Here is a 22,111-nt window from a genome sequence, read left to right on the forward strand (position 1 = left end):
GAGATGGGCACCCCGGAGCAGTGGCAGCGGTTCTTCCCCTCTAGCCCAGATCAGATGTTGTTAATCGGACTTGATCCTCCCGCGAGAGAGCCACGAGAGCCATAACTGTCCGAGGCTCGTTGTGAGAGGTGTCTCTCCGTCATTGGCCTTGGGCTCCCAGGGCATGGTCTTCTCACTCGCGTGTGCTTGACCGCAGGAAGCCAAAGATGCCTTGGAAGCCAAGGAGCGGTACATGGAGGAGATGGCAGACACCGCCGATGCGATTGAAATGGCAACCCTGGACAAGGAGATGGCAGAGGAGCGAGCGGAGTCCCTGCAGCAGGAGGTGGACTCCCTGAAAGAGAAGGTGGAATATCTCACAATGGACCTGGAGATCCTGAAGCACGAGATCGAAGAGAAAGGTGGGAAGGGGTCAGCTTTTGGGAGGTCTCAGCCTGGGTCCCACTGCACAGGGGAGCTCCAAAGTGGGGAGGAGAGCGCTCAGCTGCTTCAGAGCAGCGGTGGCCCCTCGCTGCTGGCTGCGGGGGGCTGAGGCTTTGCCTCTGCGATTGTCCCCCCGCAGCCGCCGGGGCTTTCCGCTGTGTCCCCGGCCCTGCGTGGCAGGCACAGGGACGCCGTCACACGTGGGCAGGTCGGCAGCAGCTCAGCGTCGTCTTCGCTCGGGTGCCAGCCTCGCTGAGAAGGCAGAGATGGAGCCGCTGCACTTTTAAGTCTGGGGAGAAGTGTTCCTGTCCTGGGCTTAGAGGAGCTCAGGCTTAGTGTCAATGCTTGTCATTTTTCCTGGGGATGGTGGATCTCACCCCAAAAGGTGGTTCGACTGGGACAGGCTTTATGTGGGAGGTAACACAACTGCTTTTGTTGCTCACGGATCCGACCTCCCAGCTTCCCACGGAGCACAGCTTCAAAACGAGCGCATTGCCCTTGTTTTGATTCTCCTGGGGCCTTTTAGCTCTTGCTGTTCAAAAATTACACGCAGCAGGAAACGAGCCAGCCGTTAAACACTTGTTGTGTTGGCATTCACCTGAAACCAAAATCAAGCCCGTAGGAGCAGCCGATGATCAGGCAGGCTGAGGGATGTGACGGAAAGGTAGATGTGTCGAGGGACCGGGAAAGATGTTGGGAGGACAGGAGCAGTCTGCAGGGAGGTGTGGAAATTACTGAGGTGAGCTACGTCGTTCATTTGAGTTTGCTTTCGCTGAATTGTGAGGGCCGGGAGGGTTGAGAGCTGAGAGCACTCACGGTGCCCAGCGGTGCGTAACTGCCATAGCCCAGCTCAGGGACAGTCTGCGGGTTGTTGGTGGTTCTTCATCTGCGCTAACTGGCTTCGGTGGCATCGGGGGGACTCTCGGCTTGCGAGCGCCAGCGTTATGCACCAGGCTTCAGTTTTGCGCTGTTGCAGGAGAAGAACCGATGCGTTTCCCCTTAGCTGTTCTCTTACTGGCGTTTGTGCGAGCAGAATAACGCTTCCTTCCTACTGCAGGCTCGGATGGAGCAGCGTCCAGTTACCAAGTCAAACAGTTGGAAGAGCAAAACGCAAGACTCAAGGAAGCTCTTGTAAGGTAGGAGACCACTCGTGCTCCCCAAAGGCCGGGATGCTGCCGATGAAGCTCCTTCCTATGGCGTCTCCTGCTCTCTTGGCCTATCAGCAGTTTGTGTCAGGGCTCTGATCCAAATATTCGCCAGAGCAGCCGATGTAACGCCTGCTCGCTGGGCTTGCGTTGTTTCTGTGCTCCTTTAGGCATGCAACAGAGAAGGGAAAATCTCTTGTCACGGGAGACCGATGTAGCTCAGGAGAAAATGAGCCGCTTCAGAAAGCTTCTGTATTTCCTTTCCCTGTGTGTGCGGTGCTCTGCTTCCCCAGCACAGCCGCGCGTTTATTCAAGCAGCCTGGACAGGGCAGTTCTCGGGTGCCTCCCGCGCAGGTCCTGCTTGAGGTTTCCTGAGCCCGCGCAGCGCTGGGACCCGGTTGTTGCCTTTCCCTGGGCCGGCCCATCTGCCAGGGCTTGGGGCTTCGGGGCGTTTCTCTCTGGAAGCCACACGTGCTTTAGCCTAGAGGTTTGGGAAGGGTCCCTGCGGTCCCCCACACCACTGCTCGCTGTGCCGCCTCGCTCCTCCCGGGGGGCTGTGGCTGTGTGCGGGGTGCTGCCTGGCCTTTGGGGCAGAAACCAGCCTGTGCTTAAGGTGAATTATTCTGTAGGCCAGAGGCAGAGGAGGTGGAAGCATCCCCTCCTGACAGGGAAGACAAGACACTGCCTTGCGAGGCCTTCCAAACCAGCGCGTGTCTGGGGTGGGGGTGCAGAGGAGGTTTGGAGCTCCTGTGAGAGCAGCTCCCAGCGCTTGCGCTCGCTGGGCAGAGCCGCTTCGGGGCACAGCGGCCTCAGTGTACACGTAAGCAAAGCTCTGCTCTCTGCGCGTGGCGAAACGCCTTTCCTTGTCTGTGCTTTCCTTTTTTCTGCTGCTGACCTTCTCTTTTACGCTGTGAAAGGCTGTGAATGTGACTTACTTTTCTTTGCTCACCGGGTTCTTCCTTTCTGGGCTTTAGCCTGTCCCATTTACAGTTACTCTGCCCTGCCTCTCGCCTGTGCTCTCCGTTGTCTGTTTTGCTACGTTCTCCTCATTTGGTCTCTCCGTCCCCTCTTGCTGTCATTCTTCCAAAGGAAGGTGCCGTCTCGGGCACCCATCCCCCCCGTCCCTCGCTGTTACTGAGCGTTCTCTGGGGACGCTGCTCGTGTCCCCCCAGGACGGGGCTGCCAGAGGCTCCAAAGGAGCCAGCGCCAGCGAGGGCAGGGGGTCTTGACTCTGCCGGTGCCCCCAAGGGCAGTGTCTGGGAGGGGAAGGGGGTCTCTTCCTCTGGTTCCTGGGTCTCTGCTGGGCTTGTGAGGAGTCTGGCCGCTCTCTCACAGGATGCGGGACTTGTCTGCGTCAGAGAAGCAGGAACACGTGAAGCTCCAGAAGCAAATGGAGAAGAAAAACACGGAGCTGGAGTCCCTGCGTCAGCAGAGGGAGAAGCTTCAGGAGGAGGTGAAGCAGGCAGAGAAAACGGTGGATGAGCTAAAGGAGCAGGTGAGTCTGTTGGGGGAAGGAGAGGCGGGGAGGGGAAGTTTGGGGCCGTTGGGGGCATCGAGCAACTACTGTCAGGGAAGCTTGGGCCACCTCCTGGCACAGAGCGGCTCTTGGAGGGTGATACACCTGCAGGGACTAATGCTGCTGGGGTCCTGTGCCAAAGCAAACACTGTTCCAGCAGTGGAATGGTGCTGGACTCTGCTTGGCCATAGGTGGCTCTGGAACATCGGACGTGGACGGGACGTCACGCTTCCCAGGGCTGATCTGTGTTTGCTGCTTGCTCAGTGCTGATCCGTCAGATCTTCCTGCCTGGGCGATCTTCATGGGGCTTGTTCCTGGCCAGGCTGGGACCGGTGCGAGTGTGGGACAGCCCGCAGGAAGCCCCCAGGAAGGATCTGCGTTCACAGCAGAGCAATTCCTCTGAACTGCTGTTCTGGAGGGACGCCGGCCTGAGCAGTAGCCTGAGTTTTGGAGGTGGGCTGTTAGCAGAGGTGATGCTTCTTAGTGCAAAGAGACTGAAATGCCCCTTCCTCCATGAGTCCTGTAAGTGTTCAACCACTCACCTCGGTCCTCCGGGCAGACAGCGAGCTTGGAGAGCGCTGTCACAAGTCTGTGAAGACTCAGCCCTGAAGGTCAGCGTCATTTACACTGACCTGAAACTGTTCAGCCTCGTGCCCTGGTGCTGCAGCCACAGAGCCAGTAACACCTCTGAGAGCCAACGCCAAACCTCTCTTTTCACGTGCCCTTCCTTCTGGGGCTGCTGGCCGTTCTGGGTTTTGTTTGCTCTCCTGAGGGACGCTGTTCTCTGCTCTCAGGAGGGAGCTTATGCGCGGTCTGGCAAACCCTCACCGCAGGATGGGGAGACAGATGCATCAGCCGCGTCCCACGGCTTGCCAGAGTGATCCCTCGGTGGTACAAAAGGACTTCAGAGGTGCTTGCTGCAGCGTGTTGAGCTCCAGGTCAGAGTGTGACGTGGTGTGTGCTCGCAGGTGGATGCTGCTTTGGGTGCTGAAGAGATGGTGGAGACTCTGACGGAGAGGAACTTGGACCTGGAGGAGAAGGTCCGGGAGCTGCGCGAGACGGTTGGGGACCTGGTAAGATGGACTCCCGGAGCAGGGGCTGGTACCAGAGCGCTTGTGCCGCTTCCTCCGCGCCTGGTGTGCGGCTGGGCTGATGCAAGGGCTGGTCCAGCCGACTGCCGGGCAGCGAGGCTGCCTGAGGTGCTGGGTGCTGCCGCCAGCGGTGCCAGAGGGAGCTGGGGAACCTCCGTGCTGCTTCCGAGCGGGGCACCCTTCTGCTCTGCAGAAGATGCCCCTTCCAGCCCGCGGTGCCCCTCTGCCCTGCTGCCAAAGTGCCCGGCTGCCCTCGCTTGCTCGGCCGTGCTGTAACCGCATCCCGCGCTGCCTCCTCCTTGCCAGGAAGCCATGAATGAGATGAATGACGAGCTGCAGGAGAACGCCCGGGAGACAGAGCTGGAGTTACGGGAGCAGCTGGATATGGCGACGGCGCGGGTCCGCGAGGCAGAGAAGCGCGTGGAGGCTGCGCAGGAGACCGTGGCCGACTACCAGCAGACCATCAAAAAATACAGAGAGCTGACAGCACACCTCCAGGTGCGGCTCTTCGGCGGCCCTTCCAGTTCCCGCTGGAGCTGTGCTCCTCTGGGAGCCCGCCTCGGTGACGAGGAGACGCAGCGTGTGTAGGCAGGAGCGTTCCCAGGGAGGGGGGCAGGCACAGCACGCTGCCTCCCGCTCTCGAGGGAGACGGGCACGGCAGGCCGATGCCCGGGAGCGGGTTCCTGAGCTGTCCTGGGGGCTCCAGCAGCGCCGGGCTGCAGGTGCTTCTCCTGACCTCCAGCAGCCCTGTCTGCCCTTCCGCCCCTGCCCAGATGGGGATTGCTGCTGAAGTCGGCACTGGGAATGCTCTGAGCGTGTGGCCGCCTCGGCCTCTTACCGCGCTCTGCCGCTTGCACAGCAGGCTTGGGAACCGAGTCCTGGAGAAGGCAGAACAGCACGGGGTTGTTCCAGCACCAGGCTTGGCTCTCCCGGGCCTTGCTGGCAGCGAGAGGAGATGGGTGACGCGTCTGTGGGGGTTCCTTGGCTTTAATAGAGCCGAGCTTTTGGAAGGCACATGTGTTCCACTCCCCTTCGTCCATCATTGTGCTTGCGCACAGTGAGCCCCCAGTGCTGCCTCCCCCCCCGGAAGGGCAGTGGGGCGTTGGGTGCGGAGGTACTGCCGGGGCGTGGGATCACTGAGCCCCGTGCCGCTTCTCTGTACATCTCATTGCGGCTTCTTTCTGTGCTCAGGACGTGAACCGAGAACTCATGAGTCAGCAAGAAGCATCTGCCGAGAAACAGCAGCAGCCTCCTCCCGAGATGTTTGACTTCAAGATTAAATTTGCGGAGACGAAAGCCCATGCTAAGGTAGGGGGGCAAGAGAGCCGTGCACCAGGCGTGTGAACCCGATGGGGCACCTTCCTTCCCGCGTGCGGGGCTCCTCAAGCGGCGGCACCGAGGTGCGGCACCGGCGTGTGGGTGCCAGGCTCGGGGAATACCCGCCCTGTGGGGCTGACCCTGGGGCAGGGTCCCTGTTAAGAGAAACACCGAAGTTCGAATGCTGCTGTGCAAAAGGGATGTTTTGTTGTGAGAGAGCGTGCTCGGAGCTGACAGCATAAGCATTCTTTATCACCCTGCGAAGGCTGGCTGCAAAGAAAGAATGCTTGTGAGCACGGATGGTGGCGTGCCCTGTGCCTGGGTTAGACCGGAGCCCCACACCAGCCCTGGGGCACCTCTGCAGAGCACGGGTTGGTGATAACGAGAAACGTCTCCTGTGACAGCCCGAGAGCGAGGCATTAGCTGTGTCCCAGGAGGAAAGGGGATCCGAGCTGTTGAACTACCGGACGGGCTGGGATGCATGGGGCTGGGGAGGGGACCGGGCGGGCTGCCTTGACCGTGCGTCTCCCACAGGCCATCGAGATGGAGCTGCGGCAGATGGAGGTGCAGCAGGCCAACCGGCACGTCTCCCTCCTCACCTCCTTCATGCCCGACAGCTTCCTGCGCCACGGAGGGGACCATGACTGCATCCTGGTGCTGCTGCTCATCCCTCGGCTCATCTGCAAGGTGGGATGGGCGTCTCGGCTCCCGCCTGCCCGGGGGAGTTAGGCCTTGTCGAGAGCTTATGCTAATTCTTCCTTTGGAGCTTTGAGCTGGGGCTGGCTCCTGTGCGGGGCTGATGGGGTTTGGAGCGTCGTCTTCAAACCCTCCGTGCCGTCCGGGCTAACCTGGGGTTGGTGGCTGTGCTGCGGCTCTCCGGGAAATACAGCTTTTCTTTCGGTCCTGGTTGAATTTGGGATTTTGAATGTTTGCTTGTTTGGGAACTTTTGAAATTGCCCGGGAGGAGGAGGAAGCGGGAGGAAGCAGGAGCCCCTGCTCGCTGGTGGAGGTGGGTCAGCGGTTGGGGCACTCGGCTGTGGGCCAAGCCTGCCAGTTCGGCAGGGCAGACGCGTGAGCCTCGGTGTCTGGCAGCGCTGCCGGGGGGGGGTCGTGCTCTGCTGTCCCGCTTATTCCCCTTCTGCTCTGCGGAAACCTTTCCCAGGAAAGCTTGCTTTGGGGGGGCGGGGGTGAGGGGGCTGGTCTGTGGCTAAGCGGAACGGGTCGGACTCTGAAGGTTTTCCCTCGTCCCCGGCAGGCTGAGCTGATCAGCAAACAGGCTCAGGAGAAGTTTGATCTGAACGAGAACTGTGCGGAGCGCACCGGCCTCAGGGGTGCTGCGGGCGAGCAGCTGAGCTTTGCTGCCGGGCTGGTCTATTCCCTGAGCCTCCTGCAGGCTACGCTGCACAAATACGAACAGTGAGTACCCAGCCCTTCTCCTCACCCCTGATTCCCACCCGCTGCACTGTCTGGAGGCACGGCAGACCTCCACAGCCTCGGAGCAGGGCCTGGTCCCTCATTTTGGCAGCTAGGCTGGAAGAAAGCCACGGGACCCCGTTTACTGCCTTGTGACGGGGGTATTCACTTCTATTTCAGCTCCTTCCTTGTTTTCCTCCCAAGAATTGACACGTGAAGGGGTCCTATTCTCTAGCACGTGTTGCTCATTCTTCAGCTGCGGCCATGTCTCGGGGCCAGAAGTGGCCTTGGTGCATTGATTTGCCATCTGTCCTGCCAGGGCATGCGTCGCAGTCTCTTGCTGAGCTTGATTGCGTCTGGGCTTGACTCTGGGCTTCCGTCCCCGGAGCCGGCTCTGCCCTGCAGCCCAGAGCCCCCTTCCACGAGTGCCCAGGGCTTCGTCCCGTGCGGAAGGCTTGACAGAGCGTCAGCCTGCACGCTCGGTTGGTGTGAGCCCGTGGCTGCACCGCAGAGCTGGGGCTTTCCTCGGGGCCGGGGAGATGCCGTCGGGCACCAGAATGGCTGTGGCCAGGGAGGGTGCTCGCCCTGGGGCTTGCTCGGCTTTCGTTCCCAGGGAAGTGGCTCAGTTGGAAACAGGGCACTGAGAGATCCCTTTGCTCCTGCACCAGCACGGCTGATGAGCTCGCTGGATCGCCCGGTGTATCGCTGGCGCTAGGTGCCAAGGCTTCTCCTGCCGCCAGCACTGAGCTCTGGCCTGGAGAGCGGGGTGTTGTTCCGTCCTGAGGCTCCCCTTCCTGCAGCGCCCACGCAGCCTATTTGGGGCTGTGGTTTCCTACAGATGTTTTGACCTTCGTCAACCGCTCTGTAGCTCCGGTGCTCCTGGGGATCCAGCCGTGTACTGATGCAGTCTGGAGCGCGTGTCTGTCCCAGCCAAGCCGACTGTGCCTGCGTTCCCTTACCAGGGCCCTGAACAAATGCAGCGTGGAGGTCTATAAGAAGGTGGGGATGCTGTACCCCGAGATGAGCGTCCACGAGCGCTCACTGGACTTCCTGATCGAGCTGCTGCACAAGGACCAGCTGGATGAGACGGTCAACGTGGAGCCGCTGACCAAAGCCATCAAGTACTACCAGGTGGGTCTGCGGAGCCGAGCGCGACGGGGCGTTCCTGACCTCCGCAGGGTGGGGAACCGGCGCAACCGCGCCAGCGCGTGCCGCAGCTGGAAATCCTGCCCTTGGGTACACCGTTCGCGTGGCACGTTGATACGCCGCGAATAAGCTCGTTGGTAGCACTTTGCTTTGGGTGTTCTTCACCTCTGGAGCAGGGGGGGCTTGAGCTTGCGATCGTGTCCCTGGGGGGGCTGTGCTGTGTCCCTGGGGGGGTGCAGGCAGAAAGGGTGCGGTTCTCCCCTCCGACGTTTCCGTACCTCTGTGCTGCAGGCCAGGGTTGCTGACCCTTTGAATTAAGGGCCATTGGCTCTGTCGGAAGGCAGAGCAGGGGTGGTCACTGCAAGAGTTTTCACTTCCAATTAAAAATTAGGCCAAACCCTCAATGTTTGGGGTTTTTTGTCATGTATTTCCTCATTTGGTTTGTTTGCTTGCGTGTGTTGAAACATTTGAGGGGTGCTGATCTCTGCTCTCTCCCCACCTAGCATCTGTACAGCATCCACCTGGCTGACCAGGCTGAAGACTGCACGATGCAGCTGGCCGACCACATCAAGGTGAAGCGAGGGAAATAACCGGACTCTTTCCTTGTTGCGTCTTTTCTGCCTTTGCCCTTTCCGCTCCCCGCCAAGATCATTTTGTCGGCTGAAGTGCCTCTTCTCCCCCTCTCCCGGTCGCTTTTCCCCAGCTCCCGCTGCCGGTGGTGGCACAGAGGTGACGAGGGCTCCCAGGTCAGGGAAGGGGAAGAAGATGCGGGGCCATTTACCCTGCGGATGTCTGGGTAGAAAGAGAGGAGCAGCAAGGGGAGGGTGGAGAACCTGGTGTCTAAGAGGGAGCGTTGCGCTGCCCTGAGCTTCTCGGGGAAGTACTGGTGTCCTGCGTCCCACAGAGTGACCCAAAAACTGACTGACCGCCTCAGCCTATTTTCCTGCTCCAGTCTGTCCTGGAGTCGTGGTGGGTGGTGTAAGAGGGTCTGTCCCGACGCCCGAGGCCAAAGCCCCACGTTGCCCTCGCGCAGCCCAGTCTGTGCTTTGCCCCGAGCTGACGGTACCTGCCTTTGTGCTCCGCAGTTCACCCAGAGTGCCTTGGACTGCATGGGGGTGGAGGTGTGCCGGCTGCGATCCTTCCTCCAGGTAGGACGTGCTCGGGCTGCCTGCCGGGGCTGTGCTGGGTTCCCCTCGGGCTGATCCCTCTCACGGATTTCCTGAGCTCCTTTCTCTGCACCGCAGGCCGGGCAGGAGGCGTCCGACCTTGCCATCCTCCTCAAGGACCTGGAGACCTCCTGCAGTGACATTCGCCAGTTCTGCAAGAAGATCAGGCGCCGCATGCCCGGGACGGACGCTCCGGGTATCCCGGCGGCACTGGGCTTCGGGCAGCAGGTGAAATGGCTGGCAGGGCAGGGCACCCTAGCGCTGCCCCGCACGGGGCCATGTTAGCCATGTACTGGGAGCTGTGGGCTGGACTGGGCTACCACCAAACGCCAGTAGGTCGCTCCTGTCCTCGCTGGCTCTGGGGAGGGAGCGTGCGGGCGTGCAGTGCCCTGCTCACGCTGAGCAGCAGCTCAGGCAGAGGGAAATGGTATGAGCTGGGATGGGACGTAGCCTCTGGGCTTCGTGTTTCTAGTTGGGTTGGAGTCACGGACTTTGTAACCTACTTTTCTCCAGCCTTCAGTTTGTTTTTATCTTTCCTGTTGTTTCCTAACTTCCTAGAAGCACATTAAAACCTCAATAGCTGTCAGACTCGGGTCAGGCCAGTGTTGTGCAGCCGGGAGCTTCCCCGGTGCCTGGGAAGCGAGCTGGAAAGCGTCCCGTTTGTCTCTACCTTTCCCAACCATCCTGTTTCTGCCCAACTTTCAGGTGTCGGACACGCTGCTGGACTGCCGCAAGCACCTGACGTGGGTGGTGGCCGTGCTGCAGGAGGTGGCCGCTGCCGGGGCGCAGATGATCGCTCCTCTGGCGGAGAACGAGGGGCTGCTGGCGGTGAAGCTGGAGGATCTGGCCTTCAAAGCGAGCGAGCAGGTGGGAAACCCTTTCCTCGACTGCCCCTCGGTCCCTGCTGCAGCGAGGTAAAGCCGGGACCCGACTCACTCCAACGCTGCAGACCTGCCGTGAGCAGCTCCGGGTGGGAGAGCCTCGTGGAGGCTGGGAATGCCGCAACCCGGGGGGCTTTGCGGTGCCCTTCCCCGCAGCGGGACTGCTCCGCAGCCGCACCAACGGGACTGCGGTCTCTCGAGGCCTGTGGCAGGTCACGGGGAGCTGGGAGGGGGCTGTCACGGTGGCCGTGAGCCCAGCACAGGGGCACCCACCGCTTTCTTCCCATCCTTTGCAGATCTACGGCACCCAGGGCATCAACCCCTACGAGTGTCTGCGTCAGTCTTGCAGCATCCTCATCGCGACCATGAACAAGATGGCCACGGCTATGCAGGAGGGAGAATACGACGCGGATAGGCCACAGAGCAAGGTGGGCTTCGGCTGTGGCAGGGCTCAGGCAGAGCCGGAGCATCTGAGCTGCTCCGCAATCTCCCGCAGTGCTGCTGCTGCCTCCCCCGGCAGGAGACTCTCTTCTGCTGCGGGGCGGAGAGCTGGGGAGGTGCAGCAGGTCCCTGCAGGACTCGGGGAGGCCGCGAACGGTCCCCCTCTTACCAGGAACGGTCCCCCTCTCACTGGGAACCACCTGCAATTACTGGAATTCTTAAAATACCAATTTTGTGTCTCGTTCCTCTGGTCTCCGTTGCAGCCCACCCCACCTGCTGACCTACGGGCAGCGGCTCTTCGGGCAGAGATCACCGATGCTGAGGGGCTGGGGCTTAAGCTGGAGGACAGGGAGACAGTCATCAAAGAGCTGAAAAAGTCCCTCAAGATCAAGGTGAGCTGTTCCTCAGTCTCTCTCTGCCTTCCTGGCCGGTCAGTGAAGAGCTGCGGTGCTGCCGTAGTGGTCACCTTCGTGCTCCGGGTGACTTGTTGCCTGTGGAGCCAACGGCCCCGAGTCCCAGCCAGATTTCCTCCTGGAAATATTCTTCCAGTCGTCAGGGAGGTGCCGTCTGCCTGGTGCCTCCCTGCCCGAGACTGTCCTGGCCTTTGCCCCGCCACGTCCTGGCCTTTTCCCACCAGGCGCTGCAGGGAACTTTTCTCAGTGCCACCATCCCCAGGGCCCTGGAGCTCTCTGATTTCTTTCCTCCCTCTCCAGGGCGAGGAGCTCAGCGAAGCAAACGTGCGGCTCAGCCTCCTGGAGAAGAAGCTGGACAGCGCGTCCAAGGATGCAGATGACCGTGTGGAAAAGATACAGACAAAGCTGGATGAGACCCAGACGCTGCTCAAGAAGAAGGAGAAGTAAGTGTGAGATGGGGCTGCTGGTGGCAGGGGCGTTGGTGGAGGATCCAGAGAGGAACCCACGTGTTTTAATGGCGCGTGACAGAGCACGGGCTGGCAGAGGGTCCTGGGAAAGGCCCTGTTCAAATGCTCTTGTGGAAAGCACCGTTGTCCCGGCACGTTCTTACGGCCATCACTCTGCTCCCGGCGTCTCTTGCCACGCATGGTCTGTTGGCAGAGCCAGCCCGTGGACAAGCGGGGAGGCGCAGCCCGCGGGGCAGAGGCAGGGCTGTCCCGCAGGGTAAAGCTGGCCAGAGCAGCTAGCGCGATGTCGGGTTCCATACGGAGAAATACTCCCTTCGTGTGCCGTACCCCAGGCTGCGGTGGAGGCTGGTGGGGCTCCAGCATCAGCAGGTTTGTGCTTGAGGCACCGCAGCAGCAGGATGCATGACGACGCCGGGAGCTCTCGGTCCTGGGCTGCTGCCTCCTTCCTTCGGAGGAGCCTCTCTGGCTACACCCGTGACTCTGTGTGCTCTTCCCAGGGAGTTTGAGGAAACCATGGATGCTCTTCAGGCAGATATCGACCAGCTGGAATCGGAGAAGGTGGAGCTGAAGCAGCGCTTGAACAACCAGTCAAAGCGAACCATCGAGGGCCTGCGCGGCGCCCCTGCCTCTGGAGTTGCCTCCATCGTGTCCGGCATCGCTGGAGGTGCGTAGCCAGCGTCCCCAGAGTGCTCGAACGCTTCTGCAGCTGGTGTGGGGTATTTGTGGGCTGGAAAGGGACCTGGGACGTCCTCCTGGCACAGAGTCCGGGAGCTGTGCAGGGGAGCGCTCGGAAAGGTGCTCCGACAGAACGCTGCTCTGGCCGGCCCTCCTGCAGCGAGCCAGAGCCTGGGAGATGGCGGGAGCCATTCGGGCTGTAATAGCGACCGGGCAGTGCGCAGAGCCTGTGGCTCCCCAGCGGTGTCCAGCAGCTCCGTGCTTGGGCGGGCAGGGCAGCGAGGAGCCAGCCGCGGCGTCCCTGGGGCTGGGGGACCCTTGGTGGCAGGACACCCTGCTCCGGCACCCGTGGGCCCGTCCTCCCACCGGGATGCTCCCGGGGAGACGCAGCAGTCTGTGCCCGCCCGCTGGCCTGTCCTTGCCTCTGCTGCCGTGCCTCTCCAGGGCTGGTTTGGGCTCTGCTGCTCTGCCCTGGCTGGCTCGGAGAACGAGACCCGATTTCTCTGTCCCTCCCGAAGCCCAGCAGCAATGGGGGGGATGGTGTGGGACGGGTGCCTGCTGAGGCTGCGGGTCCTCACGCTGGCTGGCAGGGCCACCAGCACCTTCCTTGTCACTCTGGAGGAAACGTCCTACAAAAAATGCTGCTGGCAGGAGCGGGTCGTTGGCATCTCTGGCTGGAGGACAGCGTGTGGCCTTCGGGACTGTGACCGGGGAGGCTGTGGAGCAGCCTGACCCTCTGGCCCCGGCGTGGCAGCGGCCCGGTGGGTCCAGGTTCCTGACCCTTCTGACCTGGTCTGGGTTGGGTAACAGCCTGGCTCCCAGAAACAGCAGCCCCTGGTCCCCGTGGACCTGCAGCCTCTCCTCGAGCCGCTGTGGCCACCAGCTCCGGCCCTTGGGGACGCTGACAGCGTGTTCTCGGTCCCCAAAAGCGTACGCGGCGCTGTGAGCACTGTGCCAGCACCAGCCCGCTCGCCAGCGTTGCGTTTCAGAGGGAGGAACTGGGGGCACAGGGATGAAGCCAGAGGGGACCCCCGCTCTCGGGGTGTAGTGCAGGCTGGGTGCAGCGGGGCAGTCTGCGGGAGCCGCTCCTCCGCCCCGCACAGGGAGGCTGGGATGGAGCCCTTGGAGCAGGTCGGCACGGATCACCGTGCCTTCAGACCCACAGCCGCGGGCGCAGGCGTGTCCTGCTTGGGCGGCTCGCAGCCGCGCACGTGGCCGGGGCTCGCCGGCTCCTGCAGCAGCAGCACGTGGAGTCCCACCGCCCCGGCCGGGCTGCTGGGACGGTCGCTGCTCCCGGAGTCAGGGGACAGGGGCTGGCGCAGGACACGGCTGCGGGTGACCAGAGCTCCTCTGGCCACGGCTCCTCTCCAACTTGATGCTCGGCTTTAATTCTGCTTCTTCTTGTCTTTCCTCTGGCTCCTCTCCTTGTACTGCAGAGGAACAGCAGAGAGGTACGGTACTGCACCCCAGCATGCCAGTGCTCCCCGCCTCCTCCGGCCCCCAGAAGTGCATGCCGGGGGGGACGAGCGTCCCAAGGCGCCCAAGCGTGGCCCTGGGATGAGGCTTGGTTTGGGAGCAGGGGGAAGGACGCAGGTCCTGCTCGAGGGCAGCGCTGGGCTCGGATGCCGAGCAGCCTGCGGCGCAGGGGAGCTTGCGGCCGGTGTGCTCCTGGGCAGCGCCGGGAGCCCAGGAAGGGAGTGACGGGCATGAAACTGCTACGGGTGCGGAGCGGTGTGACTCCCACAGGGGAGAGATGGGTCCCCGGAGCACCCAGAGCCCAGCACAGCCCCGATGGGAGTGCCCAGCGCCAGGCCGCTGAGGAGGCGGGGGGGTGAGGTGCTGCCCCAGCCAGCTGCCGTCCGCCTTCTCCGCGGGAGGTGCCGCATGGTGGTGGTGGCTCCGATGGTGCCTGGGCGCACACGGGCAGATGCTGCTTCCCCCCACGCTGCGGACGCTTGTCCCTTTGCTGAGCCCGTCCGCATGTCCAGCGCCCGGCTGCAGCAATCCTGCCCCACGCTCCCGTGTGACGGTTGTTCCCGTGTGACGGTCGCTCACGCTGCTGCCGTTCCTGCCCCTCCGCAGGCGTCGGTGCCAGCCAGGTGATGGGAGGTGGCTCAGGACCCGTCCAGGTGAAGGACTCGCCTCTTCTCCTCCAGCAAATCGATGCCCTGCAGCTTTCCATCAAGCACCTCAAGAATGAGAACAACCGGCTCAAGGTGAGGAGCGGGGACGTCAGGAGGTCGAGCAGGGGACGGGAGGGAGGGCGAGTGAAATGGTGCGAGGCGTGTTGGACTCTGCGAAGGGCTCAGCTGGGGCAGGGCTGCGCTGTTGTCGTTCCTGCGGCGGGAGGCTCGGGCTCTTCCTGGGGCACGGCAGCCCGAGGGAAGGGCTGTCCTGGGCGCTGCGGCTCTGCTCGGGGGCGTTCACCTTCCTCCGGCACTGGGCTGGGGGCTTGCACTGTGCTGGTGCCCACCTTCGGCTGATGATCCGGGACGAAGGAGGGGCCAGGGAGGGAGGTCTGCGCGGGGTGCGGTGAGCGCGGGATGCGGTGAGGGCAGGATGCGGTGAGGGCAGGATGCGGTCCACGCGGGATGAGCCGGAGGAAGGGCACTTAGTCCACCCCATCTGCAGAGCTTGCAGCCGGCTCTCCGCTAGTGACGAGCCTTGGCTCCTTTGGGGAAGGGGCTTTGGCTCCTTTGGGGAAGGGGCTTTGGCTCCTTTGGGGAAGGGGCCGAGCGCGGGGTCAGCGGCTGGGAGCCGGAGCGGCCGGCAGAGCCGGGGGTGCTGGTGCCGTCACTGCCCAGCCTCGGCCCCCGCTTCAGACCAGGGGCTGCAGATGCCAGCTGGTGCCGACTGATTAAGGCATTTATTGATTAATGAACGCACTCTGAGGAAATTGGCAAAGCAGCAAATAATCTAATTAGCTGAATAACGTTCCACTAATATTAATTCACAGACATACAATTATGCAGATTATTATGCACAACTGTGAAAGCTGCTAATGACAGCTCATAAATCTAACGAGTCACGTGCGCGGCCACGGTTGAGTTACGGTTCTGTGAGCACCGAGGTGCCGGCCCGTTTTCCCTCCCCAAGTCTCAGCTGGTTGTCCAAGGGCTTTTGGAACGTCGCTGCTGTCCGTGGGCACCCATGCTCCCACCCTCTGGTGGGTTTGGCCATGGTTTTACGCCCTTTTTTTTTAACGTTTGGGCTCTCCTTTTTGCTGCCTTTACACGGTGTTTCCTCTACTCAGTTCCTCCCAAGTAACCACCCTGCCCCTAATGCCCTTCTCCCCGTCGGCCCCAGGGAGCCCAGATGAAGATGGAGCTGGCCAGCCTGACGCCTCTGCAGGTCCCCAAGATCTCCCTCCCCAAGAACAGGCAGGGAGAAGGTCTGGCCACACACACGCTGTATCGCAAGACCAGCCAGCTCCTGGAAACCCTCTATCAGATGAGTGCCAACGCCAAGGTTGTGGACATGAAGCAGACCAAGTCGGGTAGGTCCTACACAAACACTCCTCGGCTGAAGCAGCTGGGGAGCAGGGGGGTTCACAGGCAGCCGTGAGTCGGAGGGAGCTTGACCCACGGTCTGTGGGCAACCTCCGCAGCTTCCCTCTGCGCCGGGGAGGGACCGGCACCTCCCTCCCGTCCAGCCAGCAGCCGGAACAGGGTTTGCTCCAGGGCAGAGCTCCAGCCCACCCTTTTAGAGCTGCCCGCGAGGGTCTGCTCTGGTGGCAGTAATCCTGGGTTGCTCGTGCTGACCGGGCTTCCCTGTGCAGCCGGGAACGGCCTCGTGCCCCCGAGAGGCGGCCGTCCCCGTCCCCCTGGCTGCGGGTGTTCCTGTGTCTGGGGACAGCGTGGCACCGGTTCAGCGCGCAGGGGCTAAAGCTGCTCCCTGGAGTCAGCGTGGCTCAGCCTCTTCCCTGCAGCGCTGTGGGCTGAGCCGGGGGCCTCTCGTCCCCCCGAAACCTCCTCTGGTAACAAAGAGCCTGAGCTGGCCAAGCCGGCGCTCTGCACACCCTGGATCGTGCCTGCAGCTGATGGCCGCTGGCTCTCGAGCCCCGAGGAGGGCACCTTCCTCCTCCTCCTCCTCCTCCCTCCCGTAAACCTCCCTCTCCCCTGTGTCAGCATGCCATGAGCCGGCGCAGCAGTGGCACAGCAGCGGCTGTTGCCTTGCTTGTGCCGCAGTGCCGGCCCGTACGGGGCTCGCTGGCTGTCCCGGCTGGGCGAGGCGGGCCCTGGTGCTCCCGGTTGGAGGCGTTTGGGGCGAAGAGCGCTGGGCGAGCGCCGGTGCTGCTGTTACACCAGCACAGCCTTGTGCGTGCTGGGAGAACCCCACGGGGCATCTGCGTTTCTCATCCCCTGTCTTCTGCAGCAAGGAGCTCGTCGGCACGGCTGCTGGAGCAGACGACCCGCCTGTGGTCCCTCAAAGCCAGCATCGACACGCTGCGGGTAAGACCGGCTCCGCACGGGCTGCAGGCGGCTTTCCGGCTGCCGTTGCGGCGAGGTTCTGGCGTGGGAGGGTGGGTGTCCTGGCAGCACCCCAGGCCCAGCCCGTCCCCCCCAGGCCACGGTGGAGAAACACACGGGGCCGGTGCCGCCAGACCCTCGGGGCGCCCTGCAGCTGCTGCGGCAGTGAGGGGCAAGGGGCTGCCCCCTTCCCCTTCCGAAACAAAGCCGGGTTTGAGGCCTCTGCCTTGTCCCCGGGGCTGTGGGGCAGGGAGCCTGCCTGGAGGTGACCTTGTCGTGCTCTTCCCCCCAGGATGACACCATGAGAGAGACGGTGCAGCAGCAGCTGGGCGCCAGCGTCCCCACCAACTTTGGCATCTTCCCCTCCTCCTCCTTCCTGAAGGTGAGACCCCGGGTCCTGGGGTGTCAGGGGGCCCTGGGATGAGGGGGGGACCGGGAACCTCTGTGCTCCATCCCCTTTGCTCCAGGGCGGTGCTTGGGGCCCCAGGACCCTTGGGGAGCCCAGACGTGGGTCCCGGTGCTGTTCCGGTCCCGGTGCTGTTCCGGCAGCCCCGGCTGGTGCAGGGGCCGGCTGCCCCCCCCCGCCCCCAACGACTGCTCTGCTCTTGCAGGCCAAGAAGGAGGAGGAGGAGGGCATGGCGTACTACGGCAAAGTGACCTTCCCGTGCCCGCCGGGGCACAGCCAGGCGCACCGGCTGCTCCTCACCCCGGAGCTGCTCCACAAGCTCCAGAGCCACTTCGTCTCCTAAGCCGGCAGCCGCCCCCGCACAGACTGAGGGTCGTTGCACACACAACCCCCCCCCCCCGCTGCGTGTCCCCCCGGAGCCCAGTGCTGGCCCGGGCCCCGGCCGCCGCCGCCGCCTCCTCCCGGGGGACCCGGCCCCGTTTCCCCCCGTCCTGTCCCGCTGGGGGGGCGGGAGCCGCGTTCCCCTGGGGTGAGCCGGGCCCCGCCGGGGGCTCCCCCCGCCCCCCCCCGCTGCTGCCAGCGCTGTCAGACACTACCGCCGCCCCCCGGGACCCCCCGCGGCCCGGACTGCGCTCCCGCCCTGCGCCCGTGGGGCTCCGGGGCTGCGGCCGCCCCGGCCTCGGCACTCGCGATCTCCAATAAAGCTGCCCTGAACCCGCCCGCGGCCCCGCGCCTTCCTGCACCGCGGGGGGGGGGGGACGGGGACCGGGAGGATCCGGGGGCACTGGGTCCGGCCACGTGCGGCCGCGGGTGGGGAGCGGAGCGCGGGAAGGGGGGGGGGGGGGAAGGCGCGCGGGCGGCCCCTATTGGCCGGGGGCAGGAAGGGGCGGGAGGCCGCGGCACTTCCTGGGTCTGATTGGCAGAGGCGGCAAAGGGAGGCGGGACCACCGCTCCTCAACCTGGTCGGCCGGGGGTAGCTCTGTGGACGATAGTCTGCGCTGATTGGGTGGGGGGCGCGGAGGGTGGCCGCTGATTGGCAGCGGGCGAGTTGGGCGGGCTTCCGGCGCGGCGCTGCCACTTCCGGGCGGTAGCGGCGGTGGCGGCGGCAGGATGGTGAGTGTCCGCCGGGCCGGGCGCATCCGCCCGCATCGGACCGGGCTGGGGCCGGGGGGTGGCCGGGAAGGGGCGTGCGCGGGCTCGGGGCGCTGCGGAGTCCGCTCCTGTGCCGCGCCGGGGCGGGGGAGCGCGGGCTGGGCCGGGAGCGGGGCCTGCGGCCGCCCCGACCCGCGGTGACCGGTGCCCGGTGCAGGTGCTGCTCCACGTGCTGTTCGAGCACGCCGCCGGGTACGCGCTCTTCGCCGTGCGGGAGGTGGAGGAGATCAGCCTGCTGCTGCCGCAGGTACGGGCCGCGGGGAGGGCCCGGCGGGGGGAGCGGGTCTGTGCTGCCCGGGGGGGCTCGTTCCCCGGGGCCGCCGTCTGGGGGTCGCCCCGTCCCGCCGGGGCCTGACCGGCGCCGCCGCCCCCCACCCCCCAGGTGGAGGAGAGCGTCCTCACCATCGGCAAGTTCCACAATGTGGTGAAGCTCGTGGCCTTCGCCCCCTTCAAGTCGGCCCAGAGCGCCCTGGAGAACATCAACGCCGTGTCCGAGGGTGAGCGGGGCGGCGGGGGGTGGGGGGAGGCCGGGGACCCCCCTGGGAACCGCGCGGTCCCGCTGACACCCCCCCACCCCGCCCGCAGGGATCCTGCATGAGGACCTGCGGCTCCTGCTGGAGACCTCCATGCCGGCCAAGAAGAAGAAGGCGCTGCTGGGGGTCGCCGACGCCAAGATCGGGGCGGCCATTCTGGAGGAGCTGGGCTACCAGTGCCAGACCGGGGGGGTCGTGGCCGAGCTCCTGCGGGGTGAGTGAGGGGACGCCCCGGGGGGGGGGGGGGGTCCAGGAGCTGGGGGGGACCCGTTGCCATCGGGGGTGGCGTTAGGGGCCGTCCCCGAGCCACGGGGGTGACAGCGGGGTCCCCGCGCAGGGATCCGCCTGCACTTCCATGCGCTGGTGAAGGGCCTCACTGCCCAGTCGGCCTCCAAGGCCCAGCTGGGCCTGGGGCACAGCTACTCCCGGGCCAAGGTGAAGTTCAACGTGAACCGTGTGGACAACATGATCATCCAGTCCATCAGCCTCCTGGACCAGCTGGACAAGGACATCAACACCTTCTCCATGCGCGTGCGGTGAGCGGGGTCCCCGGGGTGGAGGGGGTGGTGGTGCAGGGGGGCGGGCCCATCTCCCCACGCTTACCGCAGGCAGCTGCCCCTCCGGCTGCCTGTACAGAACGGGGAGGGAGAGCAGCACCTTGGACGCGCCCTGGCCTGGGCGGTGGTGCCCCGGCTGGAGCGCGCTGGGGGGACACATGGGGCGCGGGCGGCCGGGCCGGGCTGCGGCGCTAACGCTCTCCCCACAGGGAGTGGTACGGGTACCACTTCCCCGAACTGATCAAGATCGTCTCTGAGAACTACACCTACTGCCGGCTGGCCAAGTTCATCGGGAACCGCAAGGAGCTGAGCGAGGAGAGCCTGGAGGGGCTGGAGGAGATCGTCATGGACAGTGCCAAGGCGCAGGCCATCCTGGAGGCCTCCCGCTCCTCTATGGGTGAGTGGGGGCCGCAGTGGCGGCTCTGCCAGGGCGCTGCGCTCCCCGAGGGGTGAGCCATGGGCAGAGGGGTCCTGCCTGCCCCGGGAGGTACCGCTCAGCGCCTGCTGCCCTCCCCAGGGATGGACATCTCCCCCCTCGACCTCATCAACATTGAGAGCTTCTCCAGCCGTGTCATCTCGCTGTCCGAGTACCGCAAGGGCCTGCAGGAATATCTCCGCTCCAAGATGAGCCAGGTGGCTCCCAGCCTCTCGGCCCTCATCGGGGAGGTGGTGAGTACGAGCGTGCGTGCGCCCCGGGCCGCCCCGGGCTGCGGAGATGATGTCTGAGTGAATCTGTCAATCCACTGAGCCGTCCTGCTGACACCTCTCGCTGCTGATCCCGGCCCGGGGGGCTGTGCGCGCCTTGGGGCTGCCACCTGGGGGGGGGCAGCCATAACCCCCCTCTGTTCTGTCCCAGGTGGGCGCCCGCCTCATCTCGCACGCCGGCAGCCTGACGAACCTGGCCAAGTACCCGGCCTCGACGGTGCAGATCCTGGGGGCCGAGAAAGCCCTCTTCAGGTACCGCTGCGGGGTGGTTGCGGTGATGGCAGGTCCCTGGGCTGCTGGCCGTGACGCGCCGAGGCCCCGCTGCGGGTGATCGGCCAGCCCCAGTCTGAGCGACCACCGTGGCTCTGTGTCTTGGCTTGCGGGTGCCCCATGGTGGGGCCGTGCCCGGGGAACCCCCGGAGGTTAGCAGGGCTGGGGGGGATGGTGAACGTCCCGCAGATCGTGCCGCGCTGCCTGTGGGTGAGAGCCGGGGCTGCTGGTGGAGGGCGGCTGGCAGCGGGCTCCGGTGGGGGATGCCCTCGGCCCCGGGCGCTCCCGCTCCCCGACAGCTCCGCTGGCCGGTTCCAGGGCTCTGAAGACGCGAGGGAACACTCCCAAGTACGGGCTCATCTTCCACTCCACCTTCATCGGGCGAGCGGCTGCCAAGAACAAGGGGCGCATCTCCCGCTACCTGGCCAACAAATGCACCATCGCCTCCCGCATCGACTGCTTCTCAGGTGCCTGCGGGGACGGGGTCCTGCACGGGGGAATGAGGGGTCCTGGGCGGCCTCTGCGATGATGGGAACATTTTTCGTCAACAGCATCTCACTGTGTGAATGGTGAAGACTCTGGTCTGAGCAGAGCCGGGGGAGGGTCGGACGGTGGGGAGGGCAGGGCAGGCAGGGGGTGCTGAGCCCCTCTCCCCTCCCGCAGAAGTCCCCACCAGCGTCTTCGGGGACAAGCTGCGGGAGCAGGTGGAGGAGCGCTTGGCCTTCTACGAGACGGGGGAGCCGCCCCGCAAGAACCTGGAGGTGATGAAGGAAGCCGTGGTGGAGGTGAGGCTGTGGGGAGACGGGCAGGGCGCCGCTGTCGGGCGTGATGTCAAACCGCTGTCCTGACCCCCCGTGGAGGCAAAAGACTGATTTAATGAGGCTGATCCGACCGTGCGGCTGGGTGGGGACGGGCCCTGGGCTGGGCCCCCCTCCCGTGCTGATGAGCTCCCCCTCCTCCAGGCGAGCGAGGTGGTGGCTGAGGTCAAGAGGAAGCAGGAGAAAAAGGAGAAGAAGAAGAAAAAACGGGAGAAGCGGCGGCTGGAGGCCCTGGCTGCGGCTGCGGAGGAGAATGCGGTGCTGGAGATGGAGGTGAGGGTTGGGGGGCTGTGGGGTGGGGCAAGTGGGGGTTGTGGGACGGTGCCTGGGCCCCGGGCACGGCTCCTGCTGACCTGGGCTTCTCCAGGAAAACGACATTGAGCCCAAGAAGAAGAAAAAGAAGAAGAAGAAGGAGCAGGAGCTGGAGGCCGAATCGGAGCAGGAGCCGGAGGAGAACGGGCTGGAGGAAGAGGCCTTGCCCAAGAAGAAAAGGAAACTAATGGTCGAGCCTGATCAGGAGGAGGAGGAGGGGGAGAAGAAGAAGAAGAAAAAGAAGAAGAAGGAGAAGGCCAGGGACTCGGAGGAGGACTAGGGCAGAGGCGCTGGAGCCAGGCCCTGCTCCAGCAGTTTGGACTCACGGACTAAGCAGGGGCTCAGCCCCTGGCCCGGCCGCCAGCGTTTAGGGCAGCTGCGTGCCCCGCAGCGTGACACAGCGGGGCGGCCGCATTAAACGCGTTCTGGCACCTCGTGCTCTGGAGGGGTCCCTGTGGTTGGGCCAAGGCGCCGGCAGCCCCCAAGGCAGCGCTTGACCCTCGCTGTGCCTCCCACAAGGGTGGTGCTTCCTGCAGTGGCCGTGCCTCTACCCCCCCGTGGCCCCTTCCTGGGGGGCTCCGGCTGCGTGTGGCCTCTGCCATGGGGCTGTGCCCACAGCCCGTGTGGGGCAGGGAACGGCTCTGTGTGACCGACCCTCAATAAAGGGCGGAGGTTGTTGACCCTCTGTCTTGTTTTGTGGCAGCTGGGGCCCCGGCGGGGCTTTGCCTCCCTGACCTGGGCGGGAGGTGACCGCGCTGCCGCAGCCCTCCTTCCCCTGCGCAGCTGGGTGAGGAG

The 22,111-nt window shown here is 64.4% G+C and overlaps 2 protein-coding genes and 2 non-coding genes across 16 annotated transcripts in view; all 4 read left to right on the plus strand.

The window, feature by feature from the left end:
• DCTN1 (dynactin subunit 1) overlaps positions 1 to 17,682 on the plus strand; it is a 79,206-nt gene extending 61,524 nt beyond the window's left edge. For 11 of the 13 annotated variants that reach the window (XM_054824950.1, XM_054824951.1, XM_054824948.1 and 8 more), the window contains 23 exons: positions 197 to 401; positions 1,481 to 1,559; positions 2,904 to 3,063; positions 4,053 to 4,157; positions 4,482 to 4,673; positions 5,367 to 5,483; positions 6,027 to 6,179; positions 6,748 to 6,908; positions 7,868 to 8,036; positions 8,555 to 8,623; positions 9,137 to 9,199; positions 9,296 to 9,445; positions 9,923 to 10,084; positions 10,395 to 10,526; positions 10,803 to 10,931; positions 11,253 to 11,395; positions 11,917 to 12,083; positions 13,531 to 13,545; positions 14,177 to 14,310; positions 15,401 to 15,590; positions 16,469 to 16,545; positions 16,856 to 16,945; positions 17,175 to 17,682. In XM_054824950.1, the coding sequence (XP_054680925.1) occupies positions 197 to 401; positions 1,481 to 1,559; positions 2,904 to 3,063; positions 4,053 to 4,157; positions 4,482 to 4,673; positions 5,367 to 5,483; positions 6,027 to 6,179; positions 6,748 to 6,908; positions 7,868 to 8,036; positions 8,555 to 8,623; positions 9,137 to 9,199; positions 9,296 to 9,445; positions 9,923 to 10,084; positions 10,395 to 10,526; positions 10,803 to 10,931; positions 11,253 to 11,395; positions 11,917 to 12,083; positions 13,531 to 13,545; positions 14,177 to 14,310; positions 15,401 to 15,590; positions 16,469 to 16,545; positions 16,856 to 16,945; positions 17,175 to 17,312 (3,000 nt within the window). In that variant the 3' untranslated portion in view covers positions 17,313 to 17,682. The remainder of the gene's footprint in view (positions 1 to 196; positions 402 to 1,480; positions 1,560 to 2,903; positions 3,064 to 4,052; positions 4,158 to 4,481; positions 4,674 to 5,366; positions 5,484 to 6,026; positions 6,180 to 6,747; positions 6,909 to 7,867; positions 8,037 to 8,554; positions 8,624 to 9,136; positions 9,200 to 9,295; positions 9,446 to 9,922; positions 10,085 to 10,394; positions 10,527 to 10,802; positions 10,932 to 11,252; positions 11,396 to 11,916; positions 12,084 to 13,530; positions 13,546 to 14,176; positions 14,311 to 15,400; positions 15,591 to 16,468; positions 16,546 to 16,855; positions 16,946 to 17,174) is intronic. The other 2 variants (XM_054824943.1, XM_054824955.1) reach the window with 1 other exon arrangement.
• A 345-nt stretch (positions 17,683 to 18,027) lies between these two features.
• NOP56 (NOP56 ribonucleoprotein) lies at positions 18,028 to 21,996 on the plus strand. The gene is made up of 12 exons (XM_054824962.1): positions 18,028 to 18,082; positions 18,279 to 18,368; positions 18,504 to 18,618; positions 18,707 to 18,868; positions 18,992 to 19,190; positions 19,421 to 19,608; positions 19,729 to 19,880; positions 20,068 to 20,168; positions 20,505 to 20,653; positions 20,850 to 20,971; positions 21,149 to 21,277; positions 21,372 to 21,996. The coding sequence occupies exons 1-12, from the start codon at positions 18,080 to 18,082 to the stop codon at positions 21,594 to 21,596; spliced, it is 1,635 nt and encodes a 544-aa protein (XP_054680937.1). The 5' UTR covers positions 18,028 to 18,079; the 3' UTR covers positions 21,597 to 21,996.
• LOC129206506 (small nucleolar RNA SNORD56) lies at positions 20,707 to 20,777 on the plus strand. The gene has a single exon (XR_008577176.1). It is a non-coding gene; the product is annotated as a small nucleolar RNA SNORD56 (small nucleolar RNA).
• LOC129206505 (small nucleolar RNA SNORD57) lies at positions 21,007 to 21,075 on the plus strand. The gene has a single exon (XR_008577175.1). It is a non-coding gene; the product is annotated as a small nucleolar RNA SNORD57 (small nucleolar RNA).
• Positions 21,997 to 22,111: the final 115 nt, after the last annotated feature.

The sequence above is a fragment of the Grus americana genome, chromosome 4 (assembly GCF_028858705.1).
Source record: "Grus americana isolate bGruAme1 chromosome 4, bGruAme1.mat, whole genome shotgun sequence".
Classification (NCBI taxonomy): Eukaryota; Metazoa; Chordata; class Aves; order Gruiformes; family Gruidae; genus Grus; species Grus americana.

Coding starts and splice junctions, on each gene's coding strand:
- NOP56 (XM_054824962.1), top strand. Junction 19,881..20,067: donor CGGCCCTCATCGGGGAGGTG/GTGAGTACGAGC, acceptor GTTCTGTCCCAG/GTGGGCGCCCGCCTCATCTC. Junction 20,972..21,148: donor TGAAGGAAGCCGTGGTGGAG/GTGAGGCTGTGG, acceptor CCCCTCCTCCAG/GCGAGCGAGGTGGTGGCTGA.